At 47.8% G+C, this 12,123-nt stretch overlaps 5 protein-coding genes across 5 annotated transcripts; 1 reads left to right on the top strand and 4 right to left on the bottom strand.

Moving 5' to 3' along the window:
* Positions 1-92: 92 nt before the first annotated feature.
* Positions 93-2,203, bottom strand: MYCFIDRAFT_84733 (uncharacterized protein; the record flags this gene model as incomplete). Its single annotated transcript, XM_007934191.1, has 8 exons — positions 93-156; positions 842-874; positions 1,030-1,051; positions 1,249-1,279; positions 1,620-1,679; positions 1,841-1,875; positions 2,006-2,072; positions 2,186-2,203. 8 exons carry the CDS (start codon positions 2,201-2,203, stop codon positions 93-95), a joined length of 330 nt encoding a protein of 109 aa, XP_007932382.1.
* A 140-nt stretch (positions 2,204-2,343) lies between these two features.
* MYCFIDRAFT_180390 (uncharacterized protein) lies at positions 2,344-3,687 on the bottom strand (the record flags this gene model as incomplete). The annotated part of the gene is made up of 10 exons (XM_007934190.1): positions 2,344-2,366; positions 2,393-2,496; positions 2,525-2,538; positions 2,571-2,615; positions 2,654-2,681; positions 2,732-2,804; positions 2,840-2,900; positions 2,935-2,952; positions 3,005-3,084; positions 3,117-3,687. The coding sequence occupies 10 exons, from the start codon at positions 3,685-3,687 to the stop codon at positions 2,344-2,346; spliced, it is 1,017 nt and encodes a 338-aa protein (XP_007932381.1).
* Positions 3,688-3,953: 266 nt separating this feature from the next.
* MYCFIDRAFT_217103 (uncharacterized protein) lies at positions 3,954-5,703 on the top strand (the record flags this gene model as incomplete). Its single annotated transcript, XM_007934189.1, has 2 exons — positions 3,954-4,136; positions 4,199-5,703. The coding sequence occupies 2 exons, from the start codon at positions 3,954-3,956 to the stop codon at positions 5,540-5,542; spliced, it is 1,527 nt and encodes a 508-aa protein (XP_007932380.1). The 3' UTR covers positions 5,543-5,703.
* Positions 5,704-5,772: 69 nt separating this feature from the next.
* MYCFIDRAFT_200827 (uncharacterized protein) lies at positions 5,773-6,264 on the bottom strand (the record flags this gene model as incomplete). The annotated part of the gene is made up of 1 exon (XM_007934188.1): positions 5,773-6,264. The coding sequence occupies one exon, from the start codon at positions 6,262-6,264 to the stop codon at positions 5,773-5,775; it is 492 nt and encodes a 163-aa protein (XP_007932379.1).
* A 4,353-nt stretch (positions 6,265-10,617) lies between these two features.
* Positions 10,618-10,938, bottom strand: MYCFIDRAFT_191561 (uncharacterized protein; the record flags this gene model as incomplete). The annotated part of the gene is made up of 2 exons (XM_007934187.1): positions 10,618-10,785; positions 10,873-10,938. 2 exons carry the CDS (start codon positions 10,936-10,938, stop codon positions 10,618-10,620), a joined length of 234 nt encoding a protein of 77 aa, XP_007932378.1.
* Positions 10,939-12,123: the final 1,185 nt, after the last annotated feature.

Raw genomic sequence — 12,123 nt, 5'->3', positions numbered from 1 at the left:
ACTCGCCTCCTATTACTCCGCTAAAGCAGTTAAAGTTAAAGCTAAACGACTAGCAACTTATCGAGAGTAACGCTTTTATTGCTAAGAAGCGCTTAACTAGTAGCGACTAGACAGCTAAGATTAAAGCTAATAATATATGCCTTATAGTAGGCTGTCCTAATATTAATAAGTAGTACTATTAACCGCCTTACTTACCGGAGACCTAGAGGCATTATTTATAGCTATCTAACTACTTATTTAAGCTATAGAGCGAAGCCTATATTGCTAGTAAGGAAGGTATTACACCAAAGAACCCTCCTTAGAAGGCAATCGACTAGATGAAGTTGTTTACTAAGAATAGGCGAGACAAGAAGAAGGAGCCTGCTTTACCACAACCTCTAAATCTATATACTCCTTATCGTAGTCTACCTCCTTCAGCACCGGTTAATTACTTAAAGCTCTTCGAGACAGCGTAGACGCTTGCTACTAGCTTTGCTAATTAAGAGCTAGGTTCAACTTCTATAGGTTCAACTTCTACTACTTTAGCTTCTTAGTCTTAGTAAGAGTTACCTATTCTAACTCGAGTTGCTATAATACTTAGTACGCCGCTACGAAGCCTTCTACGCTAGTTCTTCGAGTAGGCGGCAAAGCAACCGGAATAGCTAGAAGCGGAAGACAATAAGCAGCTAAGGAAGATAGAAGATTACTTTATAAAGGAACGATATAACTATAATTAAATATATAGACTGTCGATAAAGATATAGAAGGAGCTAGGCTTCTTTAAAGGCGACTACAGCTCTATACGAGATAGCCTAAAGCGCTTTTAGAAGCAGAAGTTAGCTAAGAGGAATAGTTAGCTTACAAGACAATTACGATATTTGTAACGGAGAAACGGCTGCTTTGATTTAGTAAGATTATATAGGAGTTTACTAGCAAATTGGTGCTTTGACGGCTTAATTCTATCTCCGCTAGAAGTATTGTAATCGTCGTCGTTGCCTTTAGTTCTCTACTAAAATCTTAATATATATAAAGCGGGACTATCCGCCTTACCTCTTATAGCCTCCTTCGTGTTCTTATACTACTATATTACAATATTATATTATTAAAATTGATACGGAGCTTCAGATGTATATTCTTAAGGAGCTCGCTAATTTTAGTATTGTATTATAGACGTAGTATAGTGCTATATAAGCAACTCGTCGAAGCCGAGTAGTATATTATCTAGCTTAGCTCTATTAACGTTATAACCGCTATATTCGAAGAGCTTACGCACGTCTATGCTAGCAATATAATCTAGCGCCTGTGTGAGGAAGTTAGTAAAGTTAGCGTATTCCTTCTATCGGTCCTTATTCTTCTTTATCTATATCTTAAGCACGTTAAAGGTCTGTTCTATCGGATTCAAATCTAGTAAGTATAGCGGCAAATACTCGAGTCTGTAGCTAGCTAAAGTAATAATAGCTTCTACGTTATCGCTATAGTAGATTAAGCAGTTGTCTATAATAAAGATTATCTCAAGACCTTTAAGAAGAGGCAAAACCTAATTCTCGAGCTAGTCGTCGAATGTAACTTAATCTACGGCGCCTTCGATATATAGAGTGCAAGGTAGGTATCTATTTATCGTTAAGGCTAGTAAGACTAACATTCTCTTCTACCGCTGCGTATACTAGAAGTCGTAGCAATCTATACCCTTTAGAGACTATCTATATTTACGGTATATAGTCTTCTTATTTAAGGCAGTCTTATCTATAAACACTAGCTTCTCGATAGGCTATTCTTTACACTTCTCGCTCTAAACTGCCCTATTCTTCGTATTACGCTCTAAGGCTATCTTGCGCGAGGTTTTACGGCTCTATTTCATTACCTTTGTAAGAGTACGGTAGATAGTCTTCGGCGACACTATTATACTAAAGTTATCGTATAGCTCGAGAGCTATTTCTTCTAGGTATGCCTCGGGTCGGTCGGTTAAGTAGTCTTCTAACTACTATACAACTTAGCAAAAACACTAACTTTCTATTAGTTTGCTTACCTCTCGCATCTCCGCCGTTATCGCTAATTGCGGACCCGGTTTGCCTCGAATTAGGCAATAATACTCGCTAAATAGGTTATAATTAATACGCTACCGATATAACGTCGAAACCGCGACTTCGGATATCTTATTAATGTCCTAGATACTAAACCCGCCTTCGAATAGGTGCTTTACCTTTACCTTAGTTTTTAGCGGCATTTTAGTACTATAGCTATTACGACGCGCCGGCGGCGCCTTGCCTTGCGACTTCCTACGTATTACTATTGCTATAGTATTAAGAGATGGACAAACAACACCTTAGAGGGCTCTATACTATTAAAATAGCGACAATACGATATTTAGTGGTAGGCGGTGTGAGGCTCTGCGCGAGAGTCTTGGCATTCTCACGTAACCCGAGAAACCCAGTACACGGTCGCGCTGGGGAAGGGGTTGGTGTGGCACCACATGCTATTGAGAGGGAGGTGTTGCAAGCTCCTGAACTACACATGGTCCTTTACCGTCTTCAACAATACAAATCACGAGGCCGCTACGTGCTCATGCAGCATGGCAGCGGAATCCAATGCACGATCGGTCTGAGATGATCACGCCACGAATGTCGATGCAGAGAAACCTTACCATGCAGGGTCATCGCCCAGAGGTACAGTGTACATCCTCAACCGGCAGTATACATATTGTCCTCCAGCAGCGCAGCATCGGCCGGCACATTATTGCCGGTTCCAGATGCACACGTTATTGTACTCCGACGTACCTGTTTGAGGAGGAGGATGCTGGAACTCATTGCCGTATTCATTGCCCACTACTACAAAAGATCTATCCTGCACTAGCCTTAATGACCAGCTCGATTCGGCCCTGCACTAGTCATTCCATCCAAATCCAGGAGCAGCATATAGCCGTTCTTCCCCGACATGTATCAACGGCGACTTTATCACAACCAAACTTGTATCTCTCTCCACAAGGCCCCAGCATCCCGGATGAATTTCCCGAAAATCAACCCGTCACTTCTACCCATGTCCCTGTACAAGCTCTTCCCTCCCAACCTGCCGCCAACCAGTCGTAATCGCGGCCCCCGCCTGCTGCCGCTTCTGCACCACACAAACCAATGTCCGCCGACAAATCAGCTCCTCGTACATCTTCGTCTTCTCCTTCTCCGTCTTCTCCTCTTCGTCTTCATGGAAATCCGTGCAGATGCCTGTGACGATTTGGGGTGGGGAGTTTTTGCATGAGATTTCTTCTTCTTCGGAGAACTCGGGGGTTGTTGGGCTGTTGATCCATAGGTATGCGGGGATGATGATGATGATGATGATGATGATGATGATGATGATGATGATGATGATGATGACGAGGACGATTGCTGGCCACCACTTGCGGAGGTGATGGGTGAGTTTGGATTTCGATTTCTTTGCTGTTTCTGGTGCTTGTGCAGAGGAGGAGGTTGTTGTTGTTGCTGACGCTGATATCTTGACGGAATCGTTATTCTTTGTCGCAAGGGCAAGCTTGTTGGGAGGAGGCGGTTTGGTGTTCTTCTTCTCCTCGCAGTACGACGAAGGGGGTTTGCTGTCCACGCACGCTGATGCTTCGTTTGCAGCCTTTTCCCTACGCCGCTGTCGGAGACGGGTGTTCATGATGTTGTCTTTTGAAATGTCGGACGAACGCTGCACATTCATGGAGTCATTCAAGTCCATAACTTATGGACTCTTTGACTGAGGGCTGTCCGTCTGTCTGATGCTGTGGGCGGAAGCGGTCGAGAACTTGGATTTCGAAAATTTCGATAGATCTCCTGAGACACGTCACGGAAGGAAATCTGCATCTGAAATATGCGGGTCTCCGGACTTTGGGAAGCGGTGTGCGTTCGCCTTTGTGTACAAGTTTCGTGTGGTCAGTCAGACACGAGCTTTTTCCATCTTTCTATGCTCTACCAGAAAAGAACTACTGATAACAAGTCACTACCATGGGTGGCAAGGGTGGAAAGAACCACAAATACAACTACGCTACCATCGCGAGGTTCTACTGCGAGAAGCGCCTCACTCCTGGTCTAGCTCTGAACGCGCAAACATGGAGCGAACTTCAGAAGCTGGAGCCAGTGGTGGTGTCGGGTAGGAAAACGGAGAAGACGGACAAGTTGAAAGGTTTGGTAAGTGACTGCTTAGCAATGCCGTGTTCCTCGTAGGCTAATCTTCCGTGTGATCTACCTAGGTCGAGAGCCGCGTTTCGGCCAACATGATGCCCAATCAGATTCCTTTGGCATTCGACGAATCTGGTGGATGGAGTGCCAATGCTTTGAAGATGCTGACGGATCATATTGGAGAGTTGTCGGAAAAAGATGTTGCTTTTCCCTCGAAAGTCTTATTGTGTTGGAAGGACACTGGTCTCGGCTACGAAGACGACGACGAAGATGACGACGACGAAGAGTACGAACACGACGATGATCACAACGATGACAACGACAGCGGCGATCCAGCTAGCTCCGGTCCTCGTGCTAGTAACAACGAAGACAGAGTCAAAGTCGAAGCCGCGCAGCTTCGTAGGAGGGTTGATGATGAGACGGCAAACAACCGTAAGCTGAGGAAGAAGTTGAAGGAGTCTGAAGAGATGCGGACAAGTCTCGAACAGAAGCTAGAGGGCGACAAAGCAAAGATATGGGATCTCGAGTGCAGATTGCAGAAGCAGCAGGAGGAGACGACTGAAGAGCAACGTCAGATGCAACGTCAGATACAGGCTGTAGAGGCGAAGGCACGAAAGTCTGAGGAGCTGCAGGAACAGGTAGAAGCTGAAAAGCAGGATTTGGAGAAGAAAGTCAGTGATCTCCAAGACCAAGCCAAGCGGACAAGTCAGCAGGTGAAGACGAAAGATCAATACGTACAGCAGATGTTCCAAGATCGGGAAACACTCCGACAAGAGAACACCAAGCTCGCCTTAGCCCAAGGCTCCTCCGACCTCCAGAAGCGAGACCTCGAAGCAATGTGTAACCAGGTCAAGCATCTCCAAGCTCAATCCCAGACCCTGGCAAACGACAAGTCGACTCTCGAGCAGCGTCTCCACACCAGTCAACAAGAGATCGGTGCTCTTTCTCAGAAGCTCGACGACGACAAGCGTGAATACGACACACAAATCCAAACCCTCGAGACCGAAAACGAACAATTCCGAACCCGTACCGAGACCCTCCAAGAAGAACTCGACTCTATCTCCCAACATGCGAAGCTCCATACCCTCGCCCAAGAATTCCAAGCCCGCAACGAAGACCTCGAGCAAACCCTCTTATACCTCGAACGCCAGCTCCCCAAGTATCGGAATCTCATTACCCAGCTCTCAATTTCATACATCGAAACTTTGTACCGGAACCTCCAGGCCGGATCCGAAGTCCTGTTGCCCGATCGACGGACGTTAGAGGTTTTGATAGAGTGCTTGCTCTTTAGAGAGAGGGTGGAGTTGGCGGAAATATATTTTGGTAAAGCGAGGGAAGACGTGCAGGGAGAGGGGAAGAGATGGTGGGCTGTGGGTGTCGGCTGTGTTTTGTTGGAGGAGGGGCTGGTTGAGTAGAGAGAGAGCTGAGTTTTCGTCCTAGGACGTAGACTGACGCAATAAGGGAGAGATGGAGTGGTCTTAGAAGCATTGGGGTTGATTCTTACAATTCCATTAGCTGGTACGCGTCTTTTGCCACTGATGAGTAGATAGCCTCGCCCAAAAAGTTTCCCCCTTCGCTGATACCCGCAATCACTGATATGAGTATCACTACCGTCAGAACCGAAGCATCATCATAGTAGGTTCTTCTACGCGAGACCAAAGAATTCTTCAAGTCGCAGGTCGTGCTTGGACACACGTATTCCAAGCCTTCGCTTCTTCTTAGCATCGTTCTCCCGCTGATTATCGTTGGCCGCTGCTGCGGAGAGCTTGTACTTGGTAAAATGACATGGCCAGCGCAAGCCATCGGAACAGTCCAGTGTACCACCGTAAGTCGTCATCGACAACCGATAGCAGTAGCATATGGTTTTCAATGCGAATGCGGACCCTTTGCTGCCTTGATGCCTCACCGTGCGGAAGAGGGTCTGACTCGCGGCCACAACCGATCCTCTCCCGCTCCCGCTCCCGCTGCCGCTGCCTTTCCTCTTTCCATCCCACAAATCCTCGAATGTCGATGGATCAGCCGAAGCTGGCAGCATCGCCACTTCCACCAGCCTCGCCGAATCCAGCCGACTTCCACAACATCCCTCAGGTGGCTCTATCGGAGACACATCGTGCTCAGCAGGCTGTACTTGTGGCATGTTGTAGCGGTGCCACAGAGTCTGTCTGTCTGCAAGGCAGATAGCGACCGCGAAAGGAAACCCGTTGTCTGGCGCATTCTCGACAGCCAATCCCTCCCGTCCTCTTCCTTCGACCTCCTTGCCACTCACTCCTTTACGTTGTCTATTCACATCGACGACCTATGCATAAGTGACCCTTGCTAACAATATGATTTGATCCAGCCAAGAGGACTGAAAGAGGTCGAATGCTCTGGGCAAAAACTTCTCGAGCGTCCTCAAGAGTTTTGAATCAAGCCGCAAGCATCGAAATGTAGCTCGGGCCTCGTGCAGATCAACGAGGATCGAGATCCGCCGCAGAAGCAATGGTTGTCTGCAAGGATATGTGAAATCGGATGAAACCTGGTTTTGCAAGATACCAAAAGTACTGTACGAGCTTTGAAGGAGTAATCGGACGGCTCGAGCCAAGATTCTTAAGAGCAAGGCCTGGTCACGTTTGTTCGTGTGCTTGCCTGTATAGCGTTCGAGATGTTTGCTTCTATCGAAGCTGCTCTGGCACTGCAGGATTCGCCACTCTCTCTCACTTAGCAGTGATGGGGCTTGCGGTCTCTCCGAGGCCGCGTAACGAGTATGCATGCCGTCTACCACTTCGAAGGGTTTCGTTTCGTAGGGGATGTGACAGCAAAATGGCGGAGCTTGTCTGAATTGTAGGAAGACTACTTTGGTAGACTTTCGCCTTGTTGTTGCCAAGATGCCGCAGATGTGGGACGAAGAAAACCAGTTTTTTTTTTCTCTTTTTTGCTCTAACTCTCTTTTCCCGAGGAATGATCCTTTTTCTTCTCTCATTTCCCGACGCTCCCGCCTAGAGCGAGGTTGATCAGGTCTCGTAGTAGGATGGGAAATCGGGAAAAGAGCGAAGAAAAATTATTCCGAGGGTAGCAGAGAGCAGAGCGCACTCAGAGAGAGTGACAGAGAGAGACTGGTATCGACATTTGAGATTGCGTGAGTGTGAAACAGGGCAAATGGATAAGCTTTGCGTGATTCTTTTTTTTTCGTCCTGTATGTGGCCAGCTCGTCTGTAGTAGCCATAGAGGAGAGGTTTCTTTGTGGCCAGTTCCTTGGTCGGAACAATGTAAGTTGTGCCAGTGGTCTGTCGTAATCCGGGGAGGAATGGCTACTTGGGATGTGAGTAGCATCATGTACTAAGCATCGTCTCGGATAGAGAGCAAAGAATGGATGTGTGGAGAGATCTTCCAGATACCGAAGCCAAGAAGGATGAGAAAAGCAGCTGATATGGCGAGTTAGCATTCATTACTGAGGCCCAGAATCAATGAGCACAAAGCAGCGATAGAAACATACCTTAGGCCACAGGATTGGTCGGAACAATGTAAGTTGTGCCAGTAGTCTGTCGCAATCCGAGGAGGAAAGGCTACTTGGGATGTGAGTAGCATCGTCTCGGATAGAGAGCAAAGGATGGATGTGTAGAGAGATCTTCCAGATACCGAAGCCACGAAGGATGAGAAAAGCAGCTAATATAGCGAGTTAGCATTCATTACTGAGGCCCAGAATCCATGAGCGCAAAGCAGCGATAGAAACATACCTTATGCCACCGGATTAGCAAAGACGCAACATTGCATACAACATACACTCCCGATCGACGATTCCACGGCCACTCGTAATCTCTCCTCCAAGTCCATCTCAAGCTCAGGCGCGCATCTGAGAGGAGGCAGAAGTAGAGGAGAGTTGAGAGGGAACAGCAATAGTCGAAGAGGGATTGGCTGAGGTAGGAGGAGGAAGGAAGATGGCGCGCGATGAGAGCATGTAATAGTGACTGTAATGTATACGCGGACAGCGGTCTTGGGTAGGATGGTGGATCCTGAAACGAAACATGTTCCCCTCTCGCTGCTGCCGGCCGGAAAGAGGGAAAGCTAGAGAGAAGGGTGTCGTGGTGAATGAGATGACTAGCCTTTCGCGGATGGGTTCGCAGATGTCCGGCCATTCGCGTCGCTCCCTTGTAAAGCAACGTTGATATTTGAGGATCGTGGTATCCACTTTCCCGAGGAATGCATGTTCGCAGGTGTTCGCAGGTATAAAAGCAGCCATTCCATTGGCACGAAGACGACTGGTTACGCTTCCTCTGAAGCCCCAATTCGACGGATCTGCCTATTGTAATCTAGAATCGCGAGGCGTATCTGTACCTTCCCAACAAACGGATGTTCGCAGGTGTTCGCAGATATGAAAGCAGCTCTCCCATTGGCGCCCAGACGACCGGTTACGCCATCTCCAAAGGCCCCAATTCGACGGATCTGCCCAATCGCGAGCTCCAACTATACTTTTCATTTGAACAATTTCGCCGTGAATGACCGAGCGCCTCCGAAGCCGTATCGTCGTATAGCCATTGTCAGGTTGATTGATTGGTTCATTCTGATTCCGGCGCGCCGGCATGCGAAGTGCCCACCCACAGAGGTTTTTCACGTGCACACGAGTCGTATACGTGTGTTGCACATGACCTCACTGACTTCTTGACAGTGCCCCAGATGCTGAAAGACAATGCCATTCTCACAAGTCTGCTGCGGACGCTTGCCGTGCCATTCTTTGGCTGTGGCGTGTGGGTGCCTCCAAAACCGTAGCCTTCTCAATCGTATTGGGTCACAGATCAGTCGTTTGGAGGTAGGAATACAAGAGGCTCGAGGCGTGGTAGAGTCAGATACTAGTAGTCAGATCGATACCTGCATTGTCAAGGCCGCCCAACCCGACGCACATGGCACGGGCGCAATTTGCCCTCGTGGGCTCTATCTTCGCTCGGCAACGCCGACGTCGCCGGGCGGACAATTGAAAAACTGCTGTAGAACCCACCTCATTTCTGAACTTGGATCTTGGGCGATGATGTTGTCAAACCAGAGATGACTGGAACAAGAAATGCAGCAATGTTGCCACTGCCCGCTGATCAGCCACTTTCCAGCAAATGTGGACCCGTGTCCAGCAAGAATGGACTGATTTTGAGTCTGTTTCTGCTGGACAGGGGTCCATTCCTGATAGACTTGATGTCACAGGTCTAGTCCAGTCTTGCTGGACGTGACGTCACCACGCTGACATTCAGCTTCAGCTTCAGCTTCAGGTCTCGGCCTCCAGCTACCGTCCCCTGTAATAACTCGTCCGCTCGGAGCGTTCGTCGGCAAAACTGGGATTCTGGTAGAGTTCTCATACAAAACACGTCTGTGCCAACTTATGCAAAGCGGAGTCGACCAACCAGATCTCCCAGATCTTATACAGCGGTTTAGCGGACTTAACCACGGACTTCGTTAAGGGGGTATTATACTGATTGCTCTGAGCGTACATCTACGCTTGGCTGCTACTAAAACTGCAGACTTCACGAGTCGGCCTCCGACAACCGAAAGGCAACTTCCCCCCGACTCCTCCTCTCCTTCGTTGCATTCGCCGCTGGAACCAAAGCCTCCCAGTGCTGCCTCTCCCAGATGACCCATTTGACCTCACCTTTACCCTTCTTCTCCGTACGTTGATCTTCGAGAAATACCTCGTGTGCTCCGTCCCTCCTGTGCCTAATAACCACAACTCCCAGCACGTAATTGCCGAAGTGAGCCAGTCCTGCTGCCAACTGGTCGTAATAGAAGTTCCGATTCGCCGGTGATTGTAGGTCGCTGTCTCCTTTCTCCTTGGAGGAAATCTGGAATTCTCGATAGTCCGCAACAAGCCCTCGAATGGCAGAGACGACACTTGCTTTGGTAATGTCCCGAAGCTGGGACTTGAGAAGATTGTAGACGGCATCAGCACCGCAGAGCAGACCGACCCCTGATGATGGGACTCGGACGAAAGCCCCACTGAAGAGGGACTGGTCAGAATCTGACGAGGCCTTGAAGCGAACGGTATAGGTTTTGGTCGGGGCCTGCGATTTGACATATCGAAGCCGACGCTCTTTCCTCTTTCTGGTCTCTGGCGGTTCTGGAGGAATGCGCTGGTTTCTTAGTGGATCCCGCTGCTGAGATAATGATGGCGAATCGCTTTCCAAGAATGTGACTTTCTTTGAGTGATGGAGCTTAGTGTCTTTGTTCACAGATGCAGTGCTCTTCACTTTTGTTCCAGTTGACGAGCTTTGTTCATTCCTGCTTGCTGGTGTGTTTTCCAAGGACTTGCGATCCTCCTGGTCCGATCCGATTCCGTCACTTCTATGAGCTCTGTCACTATCCTCATCTGATGTATGTGCCGCATCGCTGCCTACAGACTCCAGGCTCTCGGAAGAATGCTGCTCGTCTTTCTCTGCGTCCTTTGCGACAGTTTTGGAATGTGTGGTGTGAGCGTGGCTCTTTGCCGCGTCAGGCACCCAGGTAGGAAGCTTGTCTCCATAACCTTTCCGCTTGATTAAGTATTCATTCCTAGCTTCTTTGCTGTTGGGGCGTAAGACCAGGATCGCAGAGACCTCGCATTCGCGATCTTCAGAGTCACCTCCGCTCTTATCCCTAGAGCTGTATCCACTCTCGTCCTCAGAGCTGTATCCACTCTCGTCCTCAGAGCTGTATCCACTCTCCTCTCCAGAGTCAGAGTCAGCAGTCTCTTCTTCAGAGTCACCTCCGTTCTGTCTCCTAGAGTCATATGAATCTTGGGAGTCATACGCACTTTCAATCTCAGATGCACTCTCTGTTTCAGATTCTCCCTCCTCGTCTGAGCCACTTCCTCTCGCATGCCCAGCTCTCTCTGTCACCCGCGGAGCCCTAGAAGTTCTCCTCCTCAACCAGGCTGGGACAATGCTCGGCTCCGCTTCCGACTCAGTCGCTGAGGACACATGCTCAACATGTCCATCCTCGAACCTCACCATATGGTCACTGTCTTTCCCGCGTCCTGCCGACATACTATGGAGCGCTGGGCAAGCCAAGGCTCGAGAGGTGGCTGGCAATAGGCAACATCATCGCCTCTCGTAGTCACAGCGGGCGTGGGCGGTGAGCAGGTGAGTCATGCGGCAGCGTGCAGATGTTGTTGCACGAGGGCATGGGTGTTGGCAGTGGAGTTGCAGGCGCATTGTTGTTGAGCATCTCAGTGTCTGCACTCTACAGCGGAGCGTATGACTGGTAAAATCGTTGTCGAACTGGGATATCGTCGTTGAGGCAAATGTGATGCCTTGTGAGTCGATGCGAGGGAGGCATTCGGACGCATCGGGATCTTGGTAGGAGGTGGGAGTGAACGGAGAGAAGACACATGCATGCAGATGTATCCAAACTTACCCCGGAAACGGTACGGAGGCCTATACATACCAGAGCGTCAATGCAGCACTTCTTGCCATAGCGATAGTAACGTAATCTTTGCCCGTTTAAGTTCTTTTGCTTAGTAATATAAGACAAAGTTACTATAATTTAGCCTTTTCTTAAAAACTAATAAAATTTCTAGTCGCTATCTACTAAATTTATAAGCTATATGGCCTAAGACTCTAAGTTAGACGTCTAGCAGTTTTAGCGTTTTCTAAAGCCCTAGTATACTATTTTTAGTAATCTAAAGACTAAATCTTATAGTCCTATTAAGTAAAAATCTATTTCTAGACTTTTACTAGAGGATAGCTACTATTAGTAACATAATCTAGAAAGGAGTATTCTTTTCTTACTATATTCTTCCTAGTATATCTTTTTATTTAGAAGAGCTATATTTTAGTAATATAGTATAAAGACACTTAATATTTTATAAATTTTATAAAATAATTAAACTATTATAGGTATCTACTAATATTAGCCTAAACTACCTAAATAGAGATATTAGTAATTTTCCTATCCTAGGGCCTTATTATACTATTTTTAGCAATTTAAAACCTAGACCTAGGAGTTTTATCTAGTATAAACTTAGATTTAGATTCTTATTATAATAAGCTTACTATTAGTCTTA

Source organism: Pseudocercospora fijiensis, assembly GCF_000340215.1.
Source record: "Pseudocercospora fijiensis CIRAD86 unplaced genomic scaffold MYCFIscaffold_17, whole genome shotgun sequence".
NCBI classification, from domain to species: Eukaryota; Fungi; Ascomycota; class Dothideomycetes; order Mycosphaerellales; family Mycosphaerellaceae; genus Pseudocercospora; species Pseudocercospora fijiensis.
The sequence above is the reverse complement of the archived record's forward strand: the minus strand, read 5'-3'. Positions and strand labels throughout refer to the sequence as shown.